This window comes from Pisolithus orientalis (genome assembly GCF_024613125.1).
Source record: "Pisolithus orientalis strain OTSU chromosome Unknown F5J12scaffold_88, whole genome shotgun sequence".
Lineage (NCBI taxonomy): Eukaryota > Fungi > Basidiomycota > Agaricomycetes > Boletales > Pisolithaceae > Pisolithus > Pisolithus orientalis.
In genome coordinates this window covers 16,803-43,321 of record NW_026260869.1, presented here as the reverse complement: position 1 = coordinate 43,321, position 26,519 = coordinate 16,803, and the positions used below count along the sequence as shown (strand labels likewise).

The following is a 26,519-nucleotide window of genomic DNA, read 5'->3' as shown; positions in this document are numbered from 1 at the left end:
GGAACCAATGCCTCCCCCACTTGTTTCAAATGTACCCATCGAATCTTTTGACTTGGCAGTGGATGAGGACAATGGTGCAAACTGTTTGACTTTTGGCATGCCCTGAATGATCAGAGATGAGGGATCTTTTCATGGAAATATGCAACAGTGAGCATTTATTTGGTTCTATTCATGTGATCAGTGATATCCATCGATTATGTAGGTGAACTTCCATCCACCCAGCAATCTCTTCAAATGGAACAATGGGGATTGGCACCTGTTCCATGATGTGATCAAGGTATGGGCATGAGCTTAATCTGATACACCTTTGACATTGATAATTTTAGTCCTGCATGCCTTACATGCTGCAGTATCTCACTATTGTGGAAACACCACTCCCAGCAACATGCCATTTGATCCCACCCTCAATAGGTCACCTTGTGCAGGCTGCGAATGCCATTGCAAGAGAATTTGGCACAGCTGCAAGGGACCAGTATGGTACAGCCTCTCAGGGCCTTCGACTCGTCAATATGCTTCAATTTGATGGAAGTCATTCGTTATCTGCATTCTGCCTTTGAAAATTGTCCCAAGCCATTCATTGCCAGCCAATCACACCCATCTCACCAGTCTGTGGTAGAGATGGGTATCCTCTACTTGGCATGCCAGATCAAGGTGGCCTCTGTACATCTGAAGCAGACTGCCTAATATTGCAGGATGGCCCACACATTGGTTTGCAAACCTAGCAATGGACTTGGTAGGTTTTACATCAATTTTTCACAATGTGGGACTGATACATAATTCCTTCAGAATCAGCTTAATAGCTTGATTCTGGTGATGGTGTTGCATGCCAGTTATACTCCTCCCCTCCCAGCATGCTACCATGCATACCTCAGACACCAAGATGATGAGGTTAGCTTCCATGATCAAATGCAGCTAATTCCCCTTAGCACATTTAGCATAATTGACAATACCAGGCACCATCATCCCACATTGGACCCCACAGCACAGCTGATCCTGATTCTGACTTTGCATTCCCTTGGTGGCTATATCATTCCAAGGAATATGCAGTGGATTCCCAAAGATTGCAAGGCAAGGGATTGTTTTCTGCAGCCTGGGATTTTTTTTAAGGTATGCCACTTATTCTCATTGCTGCAAATAGTTGATGATGGCCCAGGGCTTATGGCCATTGCCTGAGGCGCCAATCACAGACTGTCTCAATGGCCATATTGAGGAGCAGGTAAACTACTGCATCAAAAATATTCAGAAATATGCCAATGTTGTCAATGGTCAGGGTCAACAAACTGACCATTTCTACACTAGGTGGTGGGCATTGCATGGGTTGTTGGGCATGCTGCTTCAATAGTTTACATGTTTTTGACTGTGGAGTTGGTTGAATATACATTGCTATAAATGTCAATCATTTATGAGATGCCACCCATTCGCATGATGTCTGAACCCCTGCCCATCTGTGCAATGTCCAACAATCCACCCATCTGCATGATGGCCTGAGTAGGTTTATTTTTTTTGCAGTTTATGATGCAAACCCTTTAGCTCTGAGTACCTGCCCAATCTATGATGTCAAAGCACCCACCCATTTGCAAAATCTTGGCAACACCACCTGTCAAAGTTCAAGAGCCAGCATATCCTAATAAAATATGAGATCCACATTGCCTACTAAATCTTACATTAAATTTTGCAGCTTCAAATCAACAGTTGTCCAGTTGCAACTGGTCTAGGTAGTAGGTCATCCATCCACAGTGATTGACACATGGGAACATGCACCTGACTGATGTACATTGGCATGCATGTAGTATACCAGGCATGCTCTGTCACCAGTCTACAGCTCCCACCCCATGCTCCAGTGCTGAACCTGAAAATGCAATGATCATCCCTGGGTTGTAGCACAGCTGCAGATTCAACATTGGAATGACAAAGTCCAAGGGTGGGTAGTTGCCCACAGTTACCAGCATGTCATACAATGGATGCCTGTCCATTGATATCCCTGTGGTAACAAGTTGCCTGATTCACCATCACAGACATGCTGCTATATGTGGAGCTCCATATTGGCAGTATGGAGCTCATATCCAAATCTGCCCACTGTTCTGCCTGTTTGCCAAGGCAGATCAATGCTTCCCTGCCATCTGCATACATTTGTGGATGGATGACATGCAGGATTGCAGATAACAGGGCATTGGTGTCAGTCATTTGGTTGACCCATTCCCTTGTAGAAGTGTTTTCCGTCCTGGATTTGAGCAGCCATGAGGCTTCTGGGAAGCCATTTTGGGGTTTCAAGACAGATGAGTGCTTTATTCACAAGGAAAGAAATGATCACCCACCCCATGACCCTGTTGAAACCATGCAGGTGACAGGTTGATGGCGCCTTTCAACTCAGCATTATCATGGAAATATGACTTGTCCATCTGCCATGCCTGTGGGGAAGCCTTTATGCTCTCCCACAGTGGTTCCCTCAGAAGATGAAGGCAGTTCCATACATTGGCCTGCCATTGCATTAAGTCAGTAGAATATGAGATTCTGCATTCCCTTACCCTTCTTTTTGGGCTGAGAGTGTCCAGCAAATACCAAATGTGGATGGTGTTTGAGTTGGTCACCAGAATGGACAGCTCAGTCACTTCCATGTATCTCTCAGCAGCTTCTCCATTGCAGGTTGTTCCACCCCAATTTTTCCTGACATTGACTGCAGAAAGATGAAAACTTCCATTGCACCATTATGATGGACTTACTTGGGTAATGATAGGCCTGTGAGATTACTGATGATATGTGATCCACTTCACATAACACTGGAAACAGAATCAATATATCTGGAAGGGCATGAGGTCCGCTGAATACCTCTTCTTGAAATCTGGCTTTCATGTATGATGCAATGCAGTCTGTTAGTTCCATTCGCCATGCATGGGGGGTTTTAGACATGTCTTGCATAGTATTCATGCTTGGGGTGGATGAGGTTGGAGTTGTATAGTGGGCGAGCTGCTTGCAGCTTGTTGGAAAATTATGGCATGTTGGGATGCTTGCCTCAATATTTTGCTGTGATCCAATCAATATGTTGTGATGCTATACATGCCATTGGTGTTGGGCCCATCTTATGTTGCAACAGGGGTGGATCTTACTAGACAGACCCATCCTTGTTTTATGGCAATATAAAAGATATTACTGAAGGGCCCATCCATACATTATGACCATATAAATAATACTGCTGAAGGGCCTGTCCTTATATTGTGACTGCATAAATGATACTGCTGAAGGGCCCTTCCATATGTTGTGACACCATAAATGATATTACTGATGGGCCCATCTTTATGTTGTGACAGGGGTGCATCTTACTAGACAGGCCCATCTATGTGCTGTGACACTGTAAATGATATTACTGATGGGCCCATCTTTATGTTACAATAGGCATACATGTTGCTATTGATGGGCCCATCCATGTGTTGTGACTGTGTAATTGATATTACTGATGGGCCCATCTCATGTTGTGACAGGGGCATATCTTACTAGACAGGCCCTTCCATATGTTGTGATGCTATAAATGATATTACTGATGGGCCCATCTTTATGTTGTGACAGGGGTGCATCTTACTAGACAGGCCTGTCTATGAGTTGTGACACTGTAAATGATATTACTGATGGGCCTGTCTTTATGTTGTGACAGGCATACATGTTGCTATTGACAGGCCTGTCCATGTATTGTGACTCTGTGATTGATATTATTGACAGGCCTGTCTATGTGTTGTGACACTGTAAATGATATTACTGATGGGCCCATCTTTATGTTGTGGCAGGGATGCATCTTACTAGATGGGCCTGTCTATGTGTTGTGACACTGTCAATGATATTACTGATGGGCCTGTCCTTATGTTGTGACAGGCATACATCTTGCTATGGACAGGCCTGTCTAGATGTTGTGACACCATAAATGATATTACTCCCAGGCCTGTCCATATGTTGCCAACTCTGTAATCTATCATAGATGGGCCCCTCTTTATGTTGTGACCCTATAAAGCATATGATGGGCAGGCCTGTCCATATGTTGCAACCTTCTTCATGATACAATAGGCGGGCCCATCCATGTCTTTCAGTAGCTTAGCATACTTACTTGGTCACAGGCCCATCTATATGTTGCAGCATCCTTACCCTCCACAGGCCCTTCCATATGTTGTGGAATTGCATTTACGGGCCTGTATGTATGTTGCTCTCATTATAGGCCCTCAGGCCTGTCCATGTGTCATGGCTAATCTATTTAGATGGACCCATTGTGGGGTCTATAGAAGTGTTGGCATTTTGGCATGCAGGCTACCTATATGTTGTGACTAAATGGACTACATGGGGTCCTTGTGAAGCAACTAACCACATTGAGTGGAACTGTCTGAAGCACTGGCAGACCCACACTAAGCCTTATAGCAATAGGAAAATAACAGTAAACTCTGTGGGACTTTCAGCAGCAGAAGTATGACTGGCTGCTCTACAGCAAGGGACTGACTTGGGCCTGTTTGCCACATCTATAGTGTGTTCTGAGACACCTGAGCTCTGACAAGCTAAAAGGGACTTGGTAAAAGCACAAGCCATTGCAACCCTATATGATGCTGTTCCCCTCATACTAGACCAGACAGACATCCCCAGCAACTCACCCTTCCAGCCAGGCCACTTTGAAATATCAGAGCATGGAGGACCAGAAACATACCTCCTTATTGACTGGTACACTAATGAAGACCACCTACTGTATTATTCAGACCTCATAGATCCTGATTTCAACATCATGCATTGGCTTCACCTGAAGAAGTCTGAGCAATATGATGAGCTCCTCTTCAAGCAGTGGAACCTGTGCATTTCGAGCTTCACAGACTCAAAAGCTAGGGCATCTACACCATGTAATGGCAACAGCTACTGCTTGGATAACTGTACTGGAACAGTGAATACATTAGCATGTGCTGCAACCAATCTCCCTGGCATGAAACAGAAACATAAGTCTAGTGACACAGTGACTGAGCAGAATTCTGCACAAGTCAAGGGCAGACTGTGGGTCTTGCCAAAACTCATTATTGTGGTAGTGAAGATCAATGACCAGCCATGCTGAGCCCTGTTAGACTCAGGCTTGCTCTCAGACTTCATATCTACTACATTGGTGAACCAATTACAGCTACCACTTGATATTCTTGACTGGCCACTCAACCTACAGCTAGCAGTCTCTGGTGTTGGAGATATATTCTCCCCTGTGTTCTGCTCACTTTGGTGCGATGTTTGAGTGCTTACATAATCACCTTAGAGCGCACATTTTACAGTAGTTTATTCACTGTTCCCTCAGTAGCTTGTTGCACTACTGAGGGTAAGCTCACTTTCACTACCAGTATTATACTTACTGATGTCCTGTAGATACCTACAGGTTGGTCTAATACATGAGTAGCTTTTTGCACTACTGATGATACCTACAGCATCCTTCAAAATCTGGGTCCCATAGTAAAGTAAAGGCTATGACCTCACCCAGCATCTCTTATCAGAATATCAATGAGAAGTGCATTCTAGACATAGAAAACCTGGATTCATATGACCTAATATTGGGAATGCCACTTTAATCCATCCCAAGTAACTGTTTGGAGTGATGTCTTGCTACCTATCCATAGTGTGCAGACAATCACCCTTGAGTCCTGTGCTACTGAACTTCAAAATGACATGATTGAGAAATATTGGGATGAGCTGCATGAATATGCAAAGGAAATATGCAAGGAAGCCATTGAGACACCTTTGCCACCCCTCTGGGCAATAAATCACATAATACCACTGATTGACAAACATAAAGTCTACTCATGGCAGCCATCTCACTGCCCTGAGGCAATGAAACCTCTCTGGCATATGAAGCATGATGATTACCTATGGACTGGGCATTGGGAATTTCATAGTGGTACTAATTCTGTCCCTATGATAATGCTAAAGAAACCTATGAAGGATGGAACCTTACAATTGCAGACAGTACTGGACACTCATGAATGCAATGCCAACACAAGAAAATTAGCATCCCCATTGCCAGACATTGAGGCAATCCTGTGCAATGTGGTCTCACAGGTCATGCAGATTGGAGATTGCAATGCTGGCACTACATACCAATCCTTAATGAACCACATTTTTGCACCATACATAGGGAACCTTATGGATGTCTACCTTGATGATATTGTAGTCTACTCCCACTCGCCTGAAGAACATGTCTGCCATGTAAAAATGGTTATTGACACTCTATGCAAGCACAAATTTTATTTGAGCGAACATAAGTCACAATTTTTCAAAGACAAACTATGTATCCTCAGACATGTGATTGACAAAGACGGAATCCATATGGATCCAGACAAGGTGGATAAAGTAATAAATTGGAAGACCCCTATGAACAAAGAGTTACTCGCAGGTTTTATAGGTGCAGTCAGATATCTTGCACCAGGTTGTGAGGGCATCCGAATCCCACTCGGGCATTTGCATAAACTCGCATCCCCCAGCACACCATGGCATTGGTCCTTTACCGAGCAGCGCGCATTTGATCTAGTGAAAAACTTAGTACACAAATACCGTGAAGTGTGCCGGAAGGCATTAGACTACTCACCCGGACACCAGCCAATCAATCTGTCTTGCGATGCCAGCATGTCAGGTGGAAGCAGTGTCCTCTGGCAAGGCACAGACCTAGAGAACGCGAACATTATCACCTTCTGGTCTGGGAAATTCAACCCTGCACAGCAAAATTACCCAGTGCACGAGCAGGAGCTACTTGCTATTATAGAATCCCTCCACTGCTTCCAACACCTACTTCAAGGGACAGAGTTCCGCATTTTTACAGACCATAAAGGTCTGGAATGGATTCAGACTCAGCGGAAGCTGTCCCCACGTCAGGCGAGATGGTTAGAAACCCTTGCAGACTTTGACTTCGAAATAATGCACATACCTGGAAAGGCTAATGTCTTGGCTGACGCATTAAGCCGTATTTACTCTAACGAGCCCAAAGGCACAGTGCATGCCTCGAGTGAGTATGTGTGTGCCGAGGAGGAGAATGTACCATCGGACTTACTCTTGAATCTTGTCACTGCACTGGTGTACACCGGTGATCAGATTTTCCTTGGTGCAGCCACTCGCTCCGGGGACAGTGCAAGAGCAGCTTTCCCAAATGCACGTCGAGTGATCTTGAAGCTGCCTGAACCACCATCATGATCACTGGAGGGCAGGAGCCCAGCAGCAGTGCATGGGCCCATATCACCCATTGCACAGGACAATGACATGACACAAACCGAGGGCAGCGATGACAGCTGTCATATGAACAACAACCCACTGCCAGTGTCAGAATTACTGCTTGACAATCCAGTGACATTGACAGACTTAGTCTCACTCACTGAACCAAGTCTTGATGTACACGAGTGCATCCGTGACTGGTATGGCAAAGACAAATTCTTCTCTGAGATACTACGGAACCCTAAGAATTACAAGAACTTTGAAGTGAGCAATGGGCTAGTATACTTGTGAGACAACGGCCGCAGAATGCTCTGCATTCCGGACATCCAGATCGGCAACAGATGCCTACGAGAGATGTTAATATCACATGCACATTCGATACTCGCTCACCTCGGACCCGCTAAAACAATCACATACCTGAGAGACAATGTTTGGTGGAAGAATATTAATGCCGACATCGATGCCTACTGCAAATCCTGTGTAACCTGCAAAACGTCAAAGCCTAACAACCATGCTAACTATGGCTTACTCGAAACATTAGATGTACCTAATTGCCCAAGGGAGACAATTGGGATTGACTTTGTAGGACCGCTCCCAGACTCTAAGACGCTCAATGGATCGTTTGATATGATATTAGTTGTCGTAGACCACTTAACATCAATGATCCACTTAATACCAACTAAACAAACCTATCGCACTAAAGACATCGTGGAAGTCATGTTCGATCGTGTGTACAAACACCACGGAATGCCACAGAACATAGTCAGTGACCGTGACTCATTATTCACAAGTATGTTCTGGACTCGCTTGAATGAGCTCACCGGATCAGAGCTCTAACTGTCATCCTCCTACCACCCGCAAACCAATGGTATGACAGAACGAGCTAACCGCACCATCACCCAGATGATCAGGTCATGTATCTCACCTAACCAGCGAGACTGGGCAACTAAACTACCTGCAATCGAGTTTGCTATCAATAGCGCTCGGTCCGAGACCACTGGGTTTGCCCCATTCGCACTCCACTATGGTCATGTACCTAAAACTATGATCTGGGAAACAGATACTAAATACCCAGGTGTTAGGACCTTTGCCAAACGAATGAAAGATGCAATCATGCGTGCCCATGACTCTATCATCACGGCTCGTGTCAAACAAACTCGACTAGCAAACAATAGGAGAAAGGAAACCCCGTTTGTAAAGGGTGACCTGGTATATCTGTCCACTGCCAATCTGACACTTCCTAAGGGTCGTGCTAGGAAACTCGCCCCTAAATTTATTGGCCCCTTCCGCATACTAGAGGACTACCGCAACAACACCTTCTTGTTGGATATTCCCGCGGAACTCAAACAACGCGGAGTGCACCCAGCATTTCACACGAGCTTACTGCGTATCCACGTGCCAAACGATGACCGACGATTTCCAGGCCGCCAGCTCCCACAGATAGTCAGTCTGGGCAAAGTCGAAGAGCTCACAGTAAAGCACATAAACGACCACCACGGTCAAGGCCCGGACATGTTGTTCGAAGTAGCATACACGAGTGGGGATTCCATCTGGCTACCCTACCCGGAAGTGGAACGACTCAAAGCCCTGACACACTACCTCGAGGCACAGGGTGCCTCATCCATCAATGACCTCCCAAGGCGGGTGAACCATCCCAACAAAGAGTTCACTTTATCTGGCACCTGGTATGATGAGGCCATTCGTTGCACATGCGCGCTTGACCTGATCGATGGCGTAGTAACCGGTGTTGCTTTCACGACGTCAAACCAAGTTATGCCTGCTCACCAGAGCATCTCCTCGGGTTCTAACCTTCGCAAGAAAATATATAAAGGACGGCGAAGGCTCTCAACCACCCAGTACCACGTCCACACCAGAATGCCGCGCCCTGTATTCCGACCACTCGAGCTTGAACAATTTCGGGTCACGGCTGAGGCCATCTGTGCTGGAACTTTTGATCTCACCAGGGACCATCTCCCTGCCGGATATGTCACCTTTTGCGAGACTAATGCTGAACACCTGGACCCGGCTTTTCATTACCCACTACCAGATGGGTTCATTCGCAAGCCCCTTCGTCCTCGGGGACATGGAGCAATCAGTCACCGAGACCGCCGCAACAGAGGGAACTCCCTCTCTGGGATGATCTTCGATCGGTTCAAAGCTGACACCAGAGCTCGTAAGAAAACACCCGAAATGGTATCTAGATCACGAACTAAATGCAGGATAGAAACCAGCGCCACTACAACTGTACGTGCTAACAGTGGGCCACGAAGAAAACACCTGCGGAATGTCCACACTACCCCTCACAAGGGCGACAATACCCGCGACGTGACAATGTGATTCACTCCCTACCAACGACCTGCCGTCTGCCAAGGCTTGACGCAACTTCACCCCACTCCTGCTATTGGCATTCGGCATATCATCCCGGGCATGACAGTTTGCAGAGACGGATGCAGCGAGAGCGCCACCAACCCTGAACGAACTGCTCGACACAATCATCAATGCTGAACCTGTTCCCACAGGTGGTGATGCTAGCACCGGCCTCAGTCCGGTCGTCTCGAGTGTGACCATTTGATCTCCCCAGAAGATCAGGAGGGCAGATGCAACGACCCGCGCTCCCGCGGATATGACAACGGAACCAAGTAGAATATGTCAGCCTTGATACTTCCTCTTTAGTACAGTCCTTTGTGTACGTAGGTATATAAAGACTCATGTAGTAGGTAGGAGGGAGCAGTTTTTATCGAGAGGCCCTTGGCCAGTTCTGACGAACGACGCTTGAGACCTTTCGACGGAAACACTCTTACTAGTGTGACCAAGTCCTGCGACCGTCACACTTTACTCCCAGTCAAAACTTACCAGGATGAGGGCGGCTCTAGTCGGGCGAGATCTGACGGGGTCGATTGGTAAGCAAAATATCCGTTTTGATCAAGTGCGAACTGGAATCAACGCATATATTGCACGGCGAGGCAGGCCAACATTGGGTGACGTAGGATTTTGGTACTCATGATCCGATCCTGACAGATCTCAGCAGATAGTAGCTACCTCTCTGTCTGTAGCATAAATATGATGACAGCGGTGCGCATCTGTCCGGATTGGATTAGGGTTCTCTCGTTCCGGTCTCACCAGATTCACACATATTGGGTCAGAATGCAACAAATTCCATTCCGGTCCCATCGGGTGCAGTCCAATAATACAATTTACACTACGTGCCCATATTATACACGGTACACGCGCCCCAATACCTGCGGGTAATAAAACGGCAGCCAGAACAGAGCAGGAGCGCGAGCGAGCCGTCGAGTTGGCAGTCGAGATACCCGGGATGGAAGGTACAGCGAAACGGAACAACGGAGGAGAGCGGGCGATAAAACGGCAGCCACAGCAGGGCGGCAGCGCGAACGAGGCATCGAGTTGGCAGTCGAGAACTCGCGAATGGCGGGTACAGCGAAACAGTGCGACGGAGGGTGCAGGCGACAATTGAGAGACACCTGCGACAACATTAAGCCAAGCACGAATGAAAGTGAGAAGCACCTGCATCGTCTAAAATATTGTACCGTTGCAGGCAGCTGGGTCGGATGGTTTTGTCCACGTTCCGTCCTTCTGAAGGCGCTCAGCCTCAAGGCGATACTTCTCTCGTGTCTCCGCTGTCAATCCATCCCAGTACATGCGGAATTCTTCGGTCATCCCAGTCGAATTGATATGTTTGTGCCACCTAAGTGCGCAGAGGTTTCTAGAAAATGTATAGTTAGTATTGTAACGAGATAGATACTAGACATACCTCGCATTTTTTGCTGCGCCAGGTCGCATCTTAGTTTTCTTTTCCCCTTTTACTGAGGTGGTCAACGTCGACGACTCCATGTTCATGTTCGTCTTTGACTGAGAAGGTGCAAGTGGCACCTTCTTTGCAACTCCATTCGGACCAAATACATTCATACTGAGTTGAAAACGGTATCAGTTCACAATCTGTGTAATGAAAAACACTTACAGAGGATTCTGGAGTGGGAACTCGTTCTCTTTGTTCGAGTTATGGCGAGACAGGCTGGATGGACCAGCAGCCTTGGACGCCTCACCACGTGTGATGGAATTTGATCGGGACCGCGAATGGCTACGGTGGGGCATTGGTAAATAAACACCATGGGGAATATCGGGGGGACTTCGGCATGATTGGAGCAATAGGCTGTCGTCCATGGGAACGACAGGCGTCATCGCGAGTTCGTCTTGCGGCTGGGAAAAAACGGGATCTGGCTGAGGTTGCGCTGACTCGCTATTATCGTCGACTGTCGCTTCAGTGAAGTTAGCACTGAATAAATACTGCCGTTCACCCCATCTATGCTTGTGTTCACCCTACCTATGTCTGCGTTGCTAGGTTTCAGAATTAGGCTCTGCGTCTCTTCCGCTGATAATTCTGTAGTAATAGTGCATCCTCGGATTGTTGTGATCAGCCCAAACCGCACAAATCGGACGAAGTAACGCACCTTTTGGCCGCTTTGCATGCGCGTTCATGGAATGGGCGGGGTCGCTCTTGCGCTTATTACCTTTTGTAGCGAGCGGTGATATCGTATCATTCGACTCCTCCTTAGGTTCTTCTTTTGGTTCGCTTTTCGTTGATGACGCGCCCTTGAGTTCGCTGCTTGGTGTGAAGTGGTTCTTGCGCCACGCTGAATAGTTGTTGATGCAGAGCATCTCCAGCTTGAAGCCATCCTCATCGAGGCCGAGAAGGGGATGTTCCTTAAGCATATACTTGGACACAAGAGCCTTCGCGGATGAACTTATTCGGGTCCATGTCAGTGGCGCAATCTGTCGTTGAACGAGCTCAGCCCAAATACTGCGAGTGCTTGCACGGATGGCCTTGAGCGTCTTTGCTGTAACAGGGTCGCCATTCTACCAGTTCGTCCCATCTGCAGGAGTCAGTGAGAATCTGGGACCGTAAAACAGGAATACTCACTTCTCCAGGTGTATTTGAACCAGTGCTGGTAGAAGCGTCTGTCTAAAGGGCCTGTAAACCAAGCATAGCTGAAGAGTATATAAAAGACGTACCTCCTGGTGTGAACGCGCCCGTTTAGCGCGTCCTCGAACTCCATCTGCTACACCTGTACCAGATCTTACTAGAGCACGGTGAGCTTGCCGAGCACGCTTGGATTTCGGTATCTGGTCGACTTGGGAAGTGCTGCAGAGCATATGGTTAGTACCTTACAGGACTTCCGAGACTTGTACGTACCGTCACATCGCATTACATCGACAAGACATGCGTCGTATGACGACGTAACGAATGCACGCAGTGCGGTGCGCGTTATCGATGCAATCGCGCTGTACGAGTACTTCTTGTGTTACGACGACCATGTAATGTGTTACAGAAGTGTTACATGTAATATGAAATTGTTGCCAAGAATCCTATTTCGCCCGATTCCGACGGACGAATTCTGACCAAATCCGGCTGGAGCAGCTCCCATCCCACCCAATCCTACACAGTTTTCACTTGGCTTTACTACCCAACAACCCTCCGAGTGCAGAGTCGCAGCCGCCTTCCTCCTTGCCGATGCAGAAGGGAACGAGGACAGCACCTCCGAGCCCTTCACATTCTTGACTGGTGCAACCATCGCATCCGTATCTTTCGCTTGCACCCTCTACATCCTCGTATACGTCATCTCTGAACGTACTCGTCTCAGCACCTCATCCGCCCTGATCTTCACATCGTCGCGCGTCCCACTCAGTCCCTCTTGTCGAGTACGATTCATCGTTGCTCTTACCACCACCTTTCTCTCCTCGTTCACCGGCGTTCTCAGACAGTGGAGCAGACACACATAAGCTTCATCACCAGCGTCGCGCGTCTTCACCTGCGCGCTCAGAAAGCATCACCTCATTGGCCAGAATGCGGAGTAGAATGGGTGCGTTAGCTTGTCTAGAAGGTAGGGGAAGATTGGGAATGCGGGGCCGTGGGCGTGGAGATGGACGCTGAAAGAGTAACTTCATGAGTATGAGCGACGGCAAGGACGAAGAGGGTGACAGCGAGAGCAACAGACAGGATATAATTGTTACTCGCCCTCGGGGAGAGGAGATACGGCTCGCGCCGACCATTTGTGTTGAGGACATAGGCTTGATGGGGGACGTCGAGGATGAAGGAGCTGAGGAAGGGCAGAGCCCTTCCAATTCTTCGTGTCTCTTCGTGAGCAACAAAGTACGGCCTGGACCAGACGATAATCAGCGTATCCGGAAACGATTCTCGCCCTCACCTGCACGGTCTGTGCCGTTATTTTTATCCGGGACGACGCTCGTTGTTGGGCCTTCTGCGTCGGCAAGCAGTTCGTCCCTTCCCGCCATGTCGACCTCGGCGCCAGCTGCATCCTACCTTGTAGGCAATGTTGTCGGAGCTTCACCTGCCTCCACAGCCATGTCTCGCAGACGCAAACGATGGAGCACGCTTGAATCATGGTTTCCTCTGCGTAGTTTCATCGATCTGAAGGCCGATCCGGACGAGCGCATGTCTTCGTGGAAGTGGAGAAGTTTTATCGAGATTGGCGTTGCCTGATTGTAAATCCCTCTTGCGACGTGGTATGATCTTCCCCCCATGATGTTTCTTACTGTTCGTATTCTATCTAGCTATCCTATTCACTTTGCTTACCGGATACACGGGATGTATCCAAATTACCCTCATCCATTCCGTTGACTTTTGATTTCCTTAGACGCTTCTAATTGTGGTATCTTACGCATTATTCTGCCGAACATCTAGTTTCAGGCTCCAAAATTACATGCTAATCTCTCTTTTTCTTTCGCCGTTCACCACTCTTACATGTGATCTCTTGCAATCTCTAAAATGTCCAGTTCTATTTTCCTTACGATACACTCAATCATGACCACAGACACCCGAGCAGTATAGATCGAAGAATGTAATAGTAGTGTCGACTTGACAAACTATTTTTTGAATCAGAACGTGTGCTCGTGTCGGAAAAAGCCGCCACCTTGATATCGACCAACAGTCCGCAACTCCACGCCCTCTCCACGCGTCCATCTTCGTCTCGAACTATACGCTTATTACTCCTGCGACATTCCAAGAACTTCAACGTTTCATTATTCATGGCTCCTGAATGGTTCAAGGCATTGTGTTGTATTCGACAACCGCCGTCTCCGAGCGACGACCCAGTTGATCGTCAAGTTCCTGCTCCCATTGGAGCTGCTCAGCCCACAGCCAGTATAGATCCTGTTCTTGTGCTGACTGAAGTTCCTGTCGAAGGCTCTGGCTCTCCCTCGGCCAATATTGGGGACGTTTGTGCTGACAAGGTAGTCGAGAACACTCGCGCACGTTCTCTGGGCCCTAGGCCTAGCCCTAGAGACACGAACATTCCCATGCCTGCCTCTATTCAAGGTGGTTGCACTGCGTTCTTTATGTGGTTCCTAAGCATACTTAGTTACTTGACCAGGTTCTCCGTCAAACAGTACAGGTGCTCTCGCTCCTGCACTAATCGAGGCGCAACCCGCCGTTCCATGTTCTCCGGAAGAGAGTACGGACACTCCTGTTCCTGCACACACTGAAGAAGTAGCCGCGGGTGAGCGTTGTACTTGCTGCTCACTGCTCATAGGACAAGTCTGGGGACCTTGATCAGCAGCGTCAACCACTATATCCCCTATGATTAGCTTAGATCCAGCGAAAGTTAGAGAGCACATCGATCGCATCGATCGCTTTCGCATTCTGGTCATGGGCAGAGCCAATGCAGGTAAAACGACGATCCTGCAGAGGGTCTGTAATACTACGGATCAACCAGAAATTTTTAATGGGGAAGGAGAGAAGGTGTGTATGTTTCCTGGTATTTGCTCGAGATTAACGATGTGTCGGGCTTTATTCAGGTGGATGCTACCTTGGTGCAGGGTTCACTAAAGGTGAAGTGACTTCATGAATATTCTGCAATGTATGCTGAATGGTTGAATGTGTCCAGCGTGGTGAACACAACATTGAGGATGAGCTGGTTTTCAAGAGTAACCAACGCTTCGTATTCCATGACTCACGTGGATTCGAGGCCGGAAGTGAAAGGGAGTTTGACATGATGAAGGAATTCGTGATGGATCGCGCCAAGACAATGAAGCTGGACAAGAGAATCCATGCCATATGGTAGGAACACTGCATCTGACACCCTAAGCAAAGTGACATGGTTTCTGTGATGGATTTAGGTTTTGCATTCCTTTGAATGAAAGCCACAGGATGGTCACAGCTGCAGAAAAGAAGTTTTTTGATAAGTGTGATACAGGGCATGGTGTGTATATTGACCATACTCTCATTGATGGTTTTAAATTTCACTTTTTTTGTCACAGTTCCTGTAATTGTATTGCTAACAAAAACAGATACCTTGGCCTTGGATGCCTTCATGGAAGTTGATGATGGTTTGAATGAAGATGATGAAATGAAAAGGGCTCTGGAGGTAGAAAAAAGGAAGTTGAAGGAGTGTCTCATAAAGGTCGAGGGTTGGTTGAAGAAGTCAAGGTTTCCACCCTCTGACTATCTGTCACTCACTGGTGAGTATCCCAACCATCACTTGAGAATGGCACACCACTGACAGGAAATGACTGCAGGAATGCAAGAAGAGGGTGCTGATTGTACAACCCTACTGACACACACAGCAAATGCATTAAGTGAAGAAGGACTGCAGCAGCTCCTCATATCAACACAGCAATCTAATCTAGGACTGTGTATGGAGTTTGCAATAACAAAGTAGGTGAGACAGCAGAAGGATAAGAATGTACTGATATGTGCAAGGACACTGAAGAACTGCATGCATGGCATGGTGGGCAAGATTACACCAGCAGGTCTTGCATATTGCCTCTCAAGATGGTTTCCATATGTAAGAAGATAGTGAGTGGATTGGAGGAGGTACTGATTTTTCAACAGAAAGTGTGTAAAATTGTAAAAAAGAGGATATAACAAATACTAATGTGGCTGTGGCATTGGGTGGATAGTATGTGAGTGGATCAGGTGCTGGAGGTTCTGGAAGGATTCTGACCGTGTTCACTCCCACCCTTTTGGACTTGCATTCATAGGAAGTGAGTGGAGCCATGGCAGGTGGTGGAAGGATTCTGACCATGTTCACTCCCACCCTTTTGGACTTGCATTCATAGTTTGTGAGTGGAGCCATGGCAGGTGGTGGAAGGATTCTGACCATGTTCACTCCCACCCTTTTGGACTTGCATTCATAGGAAGTGAGTGGAGCCATGGCAGGTGGTGGAAGGATTCTGACCATGTTCACTCCCACCCTTTTGGACTTGCATTCATAGTTTGTGAGTGGAGCCATGGCAGGTGGTGGAAGGATTCTGACCATGTTCACTCCCACCCTTTTGGACTTGCATTCATAGTTTGTGAGTGGAGCCATGGCAGGTGGTGGAAGGATTCTGACCATGTTCACTCCCACCCTTTTGGACTTGCATTCATAGTTTGTGAGTGGAGCCATGGCAGGTGGTGGAAGGATTCTGACCATGTTCACTCCCACCCTTTTGGACTTGCATTCATAGTTTGTGAGTGGAGCCATGGCAGGTGGTGGAAGGATTCTGACCATGTTCACTCCCACCCTTTTGGACTTGCATTCATAGGAAGTGAGTGGAGCCATGGCAGGTGGTGGAAGGATTCTGACCATGTTCACTCCCACCCTTTTGGACTTGCATTCATAGTTTGTGAGTGGAGCCATGGCAGGTGGTGGAAGGATTCTGGCCATGTTCACTCCCACCCTTTTGGACTTGCATTCATAGTTGGTGAGTGGAGCCATGGCAGGTGGTGGAAGGATTCTGACCATGTTCACTCCCACCCTTTTGGACTTGCATTCATAGAGAGTGAGTGGAGCCATGGCAGGTGGTGGAAGGATTCTGACCATGTTCACTCCCACCCTTTTGGACTTGCATTCATAGGAAGTGAGTGGAGCCATGGCAGGTGGTGGAAGGATTCTGACCATGTTCACTCCCACCCTTTTGGACTTGCATTCATAGTTTGTGAGTGGAGCCATGGCAGGTGGTGGAAGGATTCTGACCATGTTCACTCCCACCCTTTTGGACTTGCATTCATAGAGAGTGAGTGGAGCCATGGCAGGTGGTGGAAGGATTCTGACCATGTTCACTCCCACCCTTTTGGACTTGCATTCATAGTTTGTGAGTGGAGCCATGGCAGGTGGTGGAAGGATTCTGACCATGTTCAATCCCACCCTTTTGGACTTGCATTCATAGAGAGTGAGTGGAGCCATGGCAGGTGGTGGAAGGATTCTGACCATGTTCACTCCCACCCTTTTGGACTTGCATTCATAGGAAGTGAGTGGAGCCATGGCAGGTGGTGGAAGGATTCTGACCATGTTCACTCCCACCCTTTTGGACTTGCATTCATAGGAAGTGAGTGGAGCCATGGCAGGTGGTGGAAGGATTCTGACCATGTTCACTCCCACCCTTTTGGACTTGCATTCATAGAGAGTGAGTGGAGCCATGGCAGGTGGTGGAAGGATTCTGACCATGTTCACTCCCACCCTTTTGGACTTGCATTCATAGTTTGTGAGTGGAGCCATGGCAGGTGGTGGAAGGATTCTGACCATGTTCAATCCCACCCTTTTGGACTTGCATTCATAGAGAGTGAGTGGAGCCATGGCAGGTGGTGGAAGGATTCTGACCATGTTCACTCCCACCCTTTTGGACTTGCATTCATAGAGAGTGAGTGGAGCCATGGCAGGTGGTGGAAGGATTCTGACCATGTTCACTCCCACCCTTTTGGACTTGCATTCATAGTTTGTGAGTGGAGCCATGGCAGGTGGTGGAAGGATTCTGACCATGTTCACTCCCACCCTTTTGGACTTGCATTCATAGGAAGTGAGTGGAGCCATGGCAGGTGGTGGAAGGATTCTGACCATGTTCACTCCCACCCTTTTGGACTTGCATTCATAGGAAGTGAGTGGAGCCATGGCAGGTGGTGGAAGGATTCTGACCATGTTCACTCCCACCCTTTTGGACTTGCATTCATAGAGAGTGAGTGGAGCCATGGCAGGTGGTGGAAGGATTCTGACCATGTTCACTCCCACCCTTTTGGACTTGCATTCATAGTTTGTGAGTGGAGCCATGGCAGGTGGTGGAAGGATTCTGACCATGTTCAATCCCACCCTTTTGGACTTGCATTCATAGAGAGTGAGTGGAGCCATGGCAGGTGGTGGAAGGATTCTGACCATGTTCACTCCCACCCTTTTGGACTTGCATTCATAGAGAGTGAGTGGAGCCATGGCAGGTGGTGGAAGGATTCTGACCATGTTCACTCCCACCCTTTTGGACTTGCATTCATAGGAAGTGAGTGGAGCCATGGCAGGTGGTGGAAGGATTCTGACCATGTTCACTCCCACCCTTTTGGACTTGCATTCATAGGAAGTGAGTGGAGCTGTGGCAGGTGGTAGAACCATTCTGACCATGGTCCCTGCTTTTTGAACATGTTGTCCATATTACAAAAATAGATGGTGAGCTCAATTGATATATCCAGTCCACATTCTTATTTTACATTATCTCAGGATGTAGGTCAATGTTTACATGGCATTCCAATTTGACCCTTATGTCTCTACTTGCATCTATCAGCATGTCAGTCATAATCTTTCAGGATTCTTTCCCATGCTAATATATGCTGTAGAATGTGTGCATTCATTTTTCTTTCAATCTGTATGATGATCACTGATAAAGTTTGTAGTTGGTTTGTGGCCCTGTTTCTCATTGATGTCACCTGACATGCTCCCATCACACATTGCTCAGGTGGTCTGTTTTATTTTCCTTCTTTCTGCCATCAACAGATCACCTGACTTGACAGCATTATAGCCTACTATCACTGATTACTCTTCTTTTGTCCACATGCCTACTTTGGCCATCTCACAAAAACCTTCACTGCAATATGTTGCAGCATATGGCATTGGTAATTGTTCTCTTGTCATCATTTGACACCCATAACACCCAATTGCAGGTGCTATACTTGTATTTGAATATTTGTACTTCTTGTTGCAGGCCAACAAAGTGAATGGTGATCTACAGGCAAACCTTGAACAGGCTGTCAGCACATATCAAACATCAGGTGTCCAAGCTACTGTTGCCTAAACTTATCACAGCAGCATTTCAGCATCATGGTGAAGATCTTGAAGTTTTAACCCCCATCCTTGTTGGTATTGCAAAGGAAAATCAGATGTGTCAGATACTATTTCCCTCAATGCCAATCAACCTCTTTCTTACCTCTATTTGGATTAGCAAAGATTGACATAGGAGGGGATATTTTTCAAGTGGTTACTGGGCCTGCTGTGAGTCCCTCCACTTTTCATTGGTGTGACATGCATATCAAAAATGAAGAGATTATTTTCAGGCCACCAATGCTGATCCTTTGGAATCCTTCACTGTGGGGGGAGCTTGCAAAATCTGCAGTTGTCTCTGCCCTTGTAATTGGATGTGCCACCAATCTTCATGTTGACAATCCCCACATTTGCCACATCAGTAAATATGGGGAAGATGCAATTGTTCTGTATAGATTGAATCAATATATATACTTGCCATGCCACTCAGCTATCCAGAGTCAAGCTTTACCTATGTTCTATGCCATTCTATTTTGTCTTTATGACTCATGTTGAAGTGCAATTCAAATCCTGCAGAAGTGACTCAGCAGCTATAATGAACATTTCTCATCTAACCATCCCTCTGCTGACCCAAGCCATTTTCTCTCCATTGTGACAACTGCCCTCTCACTTAATGCCCTACTTCCTAGTAAATTGGCAAACCACTGAGCAATGCATGCATATAATAACCTAAATAATCAGTTCCTGCCAGATGTTGGTCCTGCATGTGTTTCAAGTCTGGTTCATCTCCACTGGCAAGTCCTGTTGCAAGGCCAGTAGGGGAGGGGGCAGATGTGGGCAGGGGTTATAGGCTATGGACTGTCTCTACTTAGCAACTGTGAATACAGTACTATTCCCTCTGGCCTGGGGCTTGAGGCTGGGCTGAGCAAAACACTAGAAACAAGACATAGAACATGACAAGGACTAGGCCAGTTGATCAATTGGTTGGTGACTGGGTGAGTTTCCTCACAAACTATAACTTCTAGTCTTGGACCTGTGCTCACCCATAGCTGGACCACAAACTCAAACATAGCAAGAAACTATCATAGGAAATGGCATTAAAGTCCAACAACACCCTGCTGTCATTTCATACATGAATACAAAGGCTGTACAGCTTACAAGTGTCAATTGTCACAAAAGCTGCAGCTCATCCAACTTGCTAACCAGGCATTATATGAAAACTTGGAAATATGACAAGAAATCTCCTGTGGGGAATATAACAACAGGATGTGTTATGTTGTACTAATTTGATAGCTTTGTAGCTGGTGATTATGGCCCTGGGCAAAGAAGGAATGGCTGTCTTCCTTGGATGCATGGGTTTGGTTAGGGACAAAATAACTGCCTGCATCTCAGTGCCAAATGAGAGTACAATGTAAGGAAAGTCCAAGTAGCTGTATAATACAAGCTAGATGGCTTAGATAGCAACAATAAAATGAAGGGAATGAATTGCTCATCCCAAGGGATTCTGGACTGCTGAGACTAGAAGGTGGGACTCTGTGATTTGTAGTAGTAATGTTTCATGGCATGCATGGCATGTTCCATGGTGTTGTACTGGTGATGACAGTAGTGTGAGCACTATATGTAGTTCATGTGCAGCAGTTTGCAAGGTGTGCAGTGTAGACAAAGTGAAAAGAAAACTCATAGTGACCTTCCAACTGCCAAGAGGTATCATTCTGTACCTAGAGTAGGACAAGGTACAAGTAAAAGAAAGTTGCATGAGAGTGCATGCACACAGGACAGGCTACAATAGGGGCCAAGGGTATACTACTAGTATAAAGGGAACAGAGACTGTGGTAAAAGAAAAGAGTCCAAAGGAAAGGAAATGACCAGAACACAGCAGCTGCAGGTATTAGTGGTACATGAGAGGGAGTGAGGGCATGGGAAGGTAGCAAGGACGGCAGGAAGGTAGCACATGAGTGGGAGTGGATGTGAGTGGTCTGGGGACATAATGATAGTTGTGGAATGTCAATGATAGGGGGTTATGTGTCTAGGGAATGCAGATTCCTTACACCTGCAGGGGACTTAGATGCTGACCATCCCTGGTCAGCCATGTGGTGTGGAGGATGTAAACAATGATGCTGCATGGTAGTGGAGAAGGTGTGGTGCTGAGGGTTCAAGAACACCAGTGAATGCAGTGTAGAAGTGAAGGGAGTGTGTTGCCAAGGAAGCCAAGAACACTGTTGAATGCTGCATAGAAGCATCCAGACCAATGACATAAGTGCCTCATGGCCACTAAGTATATATTTGTTAGTGTGTGACTCAAACCTTCACATTGGTTTGATTCTTCCCCCCCCATCAACTGCTCTTACACTTGTACTATGTCTGCTAATCATCTCCCAAGGCTTTCCCAGCTCATTCACATGGCTACCCCTGACCTGGTTGAAGTGGAGAAGGCCATGCTGAGGGAGCAGTTTGTCACTGCTTCTACAGCTTTGGTCACTGAGGCTAGGTGCCTCCTGGATGACAAGGAGGAACTGTGGGAGGAAAAGGTGTTGTGGATGCACTGGTGGGAGAAGAGAACAGTAAGCACATGCCTCACTTCTGTGGGTCACATCATTGACCATGGCCAGGGTGAGGGCTATCCCATTGTTGAACATGGTCAGGCACTGGGGGTCAACATGAGGATCAATGCAGTGGATGGGCCAATCATGGCAGAGGCTGATGAGGCCTACAAGAGGTGGGCTACAGAGGAGGTTGCCATGGCAGTGCATGGAGGGGTTGACAAGGATGTGCAAATGGGAGGGGAGGCCATGCAGGAGGTTGGACCTGTACAAAAGGTAAGTGAGTTCCTCATACAGTGTGGCAGAGGCTAACACTTGGGCCCTTAGTGGTCTTGGCAGATGGTCATGGAGAGCAAGGATGAGGCTGAGACACCCAAGGTCATGGTTCTGCTGGGGTCCATCCATCACAAGGAGCCTTGCATGAGGTGTGTGGTAAAGAAGACCCCATGTATCAGACCTGCAGGGCAGACATGCCACAGATGCACATGCATCAAGCAGGGCTGTGAGAAATCCACAACAGCTGGAAGGAAGGCAAAGGTGGGTGCTTTGGTTGGTAAGTACTACAGTTGTCTCAGCAGGTCTGGGGCCAACAGCTTGTAGTGCAGACCTTGAGGGCTCCCAAGGCTGGCTCATCCAAGAAGGTGGCCAATGATGATGACAATGACAATGTTGAAGTGGTTGAAAGCCACTCACACATAAAGGGAAAGGCCCCAGTGCATGGTGGGCTCAACAGCAAGGTCACAGCAGACCTGTTGCAGGCTGAGGCTGCAGAGTCACAGGACATATACCTGTGCCTTCAAGTTCACATTGACCAGCTTGCAGAGGTGCTGGAGAAAATAGGGGTTGAATAAGAGTGATTGTCCTCAGTTTAGATTCACTATGTTGTCCTATCTGCATCTCAGAGTGCAGAGCATGCAATATACTGATTTTCTCCCTTGTGTATGAGGTTGTGATGTGAAATGACATGGAGTGCTTGACTACTCTCTGTGGGAAACTGAGCTTGGTTTGGCCATGGTAATGTAGAGTGTGTGGGGTACCACCATGCATGTTTGAAGAAGAATGTACAGGGTAGTTGTGAGTATCTGTGGTATACAGTGGCCAAGGATGGCATCAGTGAGACTAGTAAGTGAAGTAACAAGAGAGATGGTGTTTTAGTTATATACTTATTGGGTGTTTTGTTATTTTTCTTGATGGTTTTGGACTTTTTGTTAGTGGTTCTTATGTTGTTTGAGTGAGGACTAGCTATCAGTAGAATCACCAGATGAAACCTGGGGTGAAACAGAGGTCTCTGGACAAAACCTGGGGTAAAACAGATGAGGAGAAACAAACTGTGTTTGGTATTGGATTGAGTGAGTGGTATGTGGGTCTCCCCTGCAGGGGACTTCAAATGCTGACTGTCCCCAGTCAGTGCAGAAGGTGTAGTGACAGTAGCAGTGGAAGTGGCAGGGGGGTGGAGGTTGTTGCTGCTGCAGAATGGGGTATCATGGGGTAGAGGAACAGAGACAGGTAGGAATGGCAGAAGGTGTGTTTGGATTGTGTACATATTCCACCAGTCATCACCATCCTTGAGCCCCTATTCTACAAGGCATACAGTGGCTCATAAAATTGTCCCAATGTTTGCATGTTTTTCATTAATCATGGTGTAGGCAGTGAACTACCATTATCCAGTCCAAGGTGTTGGTGGATGGATCCAAGCAGCTGGTTATGGCTCTCTAATGAGCCATATTACATAATATTTGGATGAAAACTGGTGACTGAATACCCAAATGAAAATGACAGCTCATTGGGACAATTTTGGAACTTTATGGCATACTAGGGATGCAGTCCATGGGAACACATATAAAATGATATAAGATGCTCACCAATGCTTACATAATTTATCACATGGTCTACTGAATGATCTGTCAACAAACAAATAATGCCAAACAGTGATTTTGCACCACTAAGCCTTCTTACTGTAGCACAGCTCAAGAAATCACCATTCTGGCTCATCAGGGACATTCTCTCAGGGCAACCTCAGCAAATACTGGTGTATGCTATAGTATAAACAATAGAATATGCTATCAGTACCATTGGTCTCTTCAGAAATCTGCTGGCAGTCATGTTCTGCACTATTTCCCCAACAATGCTCCATGTGTCCTGGAACTAATCAGTACTGTGAGAGCTGAGAATGATGTTGAGGTCCAATCTGGCATTCATGCTATCATAAACAAACCAATCAACCATTAACTAGTGCATTTCTGTAAAGGGGGAACTGGTATGGAAGTCAGGGTGAAGCTAAACCTGTCATAGTCATGCCTTGACCCCAGTTGGACTTGGACTCACACTCATTCAGTCTGGCCTTGGCCTCACCAGTCCCTTACCCCAGATGTCCTAGCACAGTGAACACTGCTTTGCAGTGTGTGTCACTTTGGTTAAGTTCTGCTTGGCCTTGTCCCTGGTCCACCCTGTCCCAGTCTCTGTTACCTTAGTCATACCCTACTAATATTTGTCTTACCAATCACCTTAGCAATCTTTGCAAGACTGGCATTACCAGTCTCCATACTATAGTTGTCTCTGGTATATAAACTCATAGATACCTGGCCTGTACTCTTCAGTCTGGAATCAACAAAGTTACTCTGATAATCCTGCCTCAGCCTCGGACTCAGACTGAGACCCACACAAGGGAATAGCACTGTAATCTCAGTCACTAAGTCCAATCAGTCCACCCCCCTGTATCTTTGACCCTCCTCCTGATCCCAACCCCTTGGCCTCATGCCCTCTTTGGTCTCTGGTCCAGCATCAACCCAGACAACCCAAACTTGACAGTATTTCAGACTCACCACTTGTGTGGGTCTAGCACAACCTCCCCATGGTTGCTCTGCCACCAACCCTGACTCCACCTCAGTCAGTGGAACCCATCACAAGACAGCACTAGCCACCTTAGGGACCACTAGGCATTCTCCAGATCCTGTTAGTCCTTTCAGGGGCTTTTCCACCCAAACATCCAATACTCCCACCCCATGTCACCCCACTGCTCCTATCCCTGAGAATGACCCCAGTGATGATGGGCTGGGTGACGATGATAATAACAACCCTGATGATGATGACCCTGGCAACAGCTCTGGTGATAATGGGCCCAGTGATGATAATCTGGATGGGAATGATCCAGAGGACAAACTGGACTTCCCAGACCCAGACACTGAACCCACATTTGTGGTCTTTGACAGCCTTGCAAAGGCCATCAAGCTACTGGCCTGCAACACTTGCACTAGTCCTGAGTCCTTGAGCAGGACCAAGTTGTGTGAGCCCAATACCTTCAATAGTACCAACCCCAAGAAGCTTTGTGCATTCTTTATCCAGTGTGAGCTTAATTTCCAAGACCGACCCTGGGCTTTCAGGACTGACCATGCCAAAGTCATCTTTGCGCAGTCTTACCTCATGGGCATGGCTCTTGAGTGGTTCGAGCTGGACTTGCTTGGACTTGACAACCCTGATGACCAACCTCTCTGGATGGACTCCTGGAGGGAGTTCATCCTAGAGTCACAAACTACCTTCAGCCCCCACGACCCACTCACTGACACTGAGAGCCAGCTCAACCACTCACACATGAAAGATAACCAGCACATCAACAGGTATGTAGTTGACTTTGATCAGCTTGCCTCACAAGTCTGAGGCTATGGTGATGGTGTGCTGCACCACCACTTCTACTCTGGACTCCCAGACCAGATCAAGGATGAAGTCTGTTGGGTTGGCAAACCATGGACACTACATGAGCTATGCCATCTTGCCCAGGAAATAAATGCATGCTATTGGGAGTGCAAAGAAGAAGTCCAACAGGCAAGTAAGCATCAAGGCTTGCCCACCTGCAGCAACAATAAGTCTGGAGGCTCCAGCAACAGTAATCAAGCCAAGACCAGTCAAGAGAAAGCCAAGACCAGCAACAATAACAACTCCAGACCTTCCCCCAAGTTGGCTTCATCAAGGCTGGGCAACAATAATAACAGCAACTTGTCCAAGCCCAAGCCTAGCAAACTCAGGAATGATGGGAAGCTCACCCCAGAAGAACACAAGTGTCACATCAAGGGCAGCCTCTGCATGTTCTGCAGAGGCCCTGGCCACTTCGCTGAGAAGTGCCCCAAGAAAGCCAGAAGATCCAAGGCTCACACTGCAGCCACCACTGAGGCCACACTGGCCTCAGGCTTGGGTTCTACCCCCAAGACAAAAAAATAGGTAGCAGCTCCCAGGACTCTGCACAATCCAGGAGCTGTGTTGACTCCAGTTGTGCAAACTTGGAGGCTGGACTCAACACATCTGCTCTTTCCAGCCCAAATTCATTAACCCCCTATGTCACATTAGAAGGTCATGATTTACCTCGGCTTCATACTTTAGTGGACTCCAGCTCCACTCATTGTTTTATAGATAATCAATTTACTAATCAACACTCTTTTATCCTATACTCAGTCTCACCAATCTGACTCCAGCTCTTTGATGGAATGTCCACCTTTACTATAACCCAAGCAGTAGATGTCAATATCTGTTTTGCATCTGGCGATGTCACCCTGGTAACCCTGTTCTTAGCCCCATTGGATTCTGAGTGTAGGATAGTTCTTGGACATGACTGGCTCACCTGCTACAATCCATTGATTGATTGGGTATTGGGCAGTCTAACATTCCAGACTCCTGCACAAGGAATTCCAACCCCGTTGACACCCCCTGTAAGCCCAGTCTCCACTGGCCTCCCCAACTCCAGTCCTAGTGACCAACCTGG

The 26,519-nt window shown here is 47.3% G+C and overlaps 5 protein-coding genes across 5 annotated transcripts; 4 read left to right on the top strand and 1 right to left on the bottom strand.

The window, feature by feature from the left end:
- Positions 1-1,808: 1,808 nt before the first annotated feature.
- On the bottom strand, positions 1,809-2,907 carry F5J12DRAFT_930232 (uncharacterized protein; the record flags this gene model as incomplete). Its single annotated transcript, XM_051749533.1, has 5 exons — positions 1,809-1,965; positions 2,018-2,283; positions 2,316-2,477; positions 2,526-2,674; positions 2,721-2,907. 5 exons carry the CDS (start codon positions 2,905-2,907, stop codon positions 1,809-1,811), a joined length of 921 nt encoding a protein of 306 aa, XP_051594595.1.
- Positions 2,908-9,069: 6,162 nt separating this feature from the next.
- Positions 9,070-9,766, top strand: F5J12DRAFT_787129 (uncharacterized protein; the record flags this gene model as incomplete). Its single annotated transcript, XM_051743586.1, has 2 exons — positions 9,070-9,438; positions 9,629-9,766. 2 exons carry the CDS (start codon positions 9,070-9,072, stop codon positions 9,764-9,766), a joined length of 507 nt encoding a protein of 168 aa, XP_051594594.1.
- A 3,119-nt stretch (positions 9,767-12,885) lies between these two features.
- On the top strand, positions 12,886-14,069 carry F5J12DRAFT_560489 (uncharacterized protein). Its single transcript, XM_051740055.1, has one exon. The coding sequence runs from the start codon at positions 13,157-13,159 to the stop codon at positions 13,712-13,714; it is 558 nt and encodes a 185-aa protein (XP_051594593.1). The 5' UTR covers positions 12,886-13,156; the 3' UTR covers positions 13,715-14,069.
- A 740-nt stretch (positions 14,070-14,809) lies between these two features.
- Positions 14,810-15,890, top strand: F5J12DRAFT_728580 (uncharacterized protein; the record flags this gene model as incomplete). The annotated part of the gene is made up of 6 exons (XM_051741895.1): positions 14,810-14,971; positions 15,028-15,060; positions 15,117-15,289; positions 15,349-15,431; positions 15,490-15,690; positions 15,748-15,890. 6 exons carry the CDS (start codon positions 14,810-14,812, stop codon positions 15,888-15,890), a joined length of 795 nt encoding a protein of 264 aa, XP_051594592.1.
- A 5,696-nt stretch (positions 15,891-21,586) lies between these two features.
- Positions 21,587-22,620, top strand: F5J12DRAFT_787127 (uncharacterized protein; the record flags this gene model as incomplete). The annotated part of the gene is made up of 5 exons (XM_051743585.1): positions 21,587-21,790; positions 21,839-22,045; positions 22,097-22,194; positions 22,268-22,322; positions 22,348-22,620. 5 exons carry the CDS (start codon positions 21,587-21,589, stop codon positions 22,618-22,620), a joined length of 837 nt encoding a protein of 278 aa, XP_051594591.1.
- Positions 22,621-26,519: the final 3,899 nt, after the last annotated feature.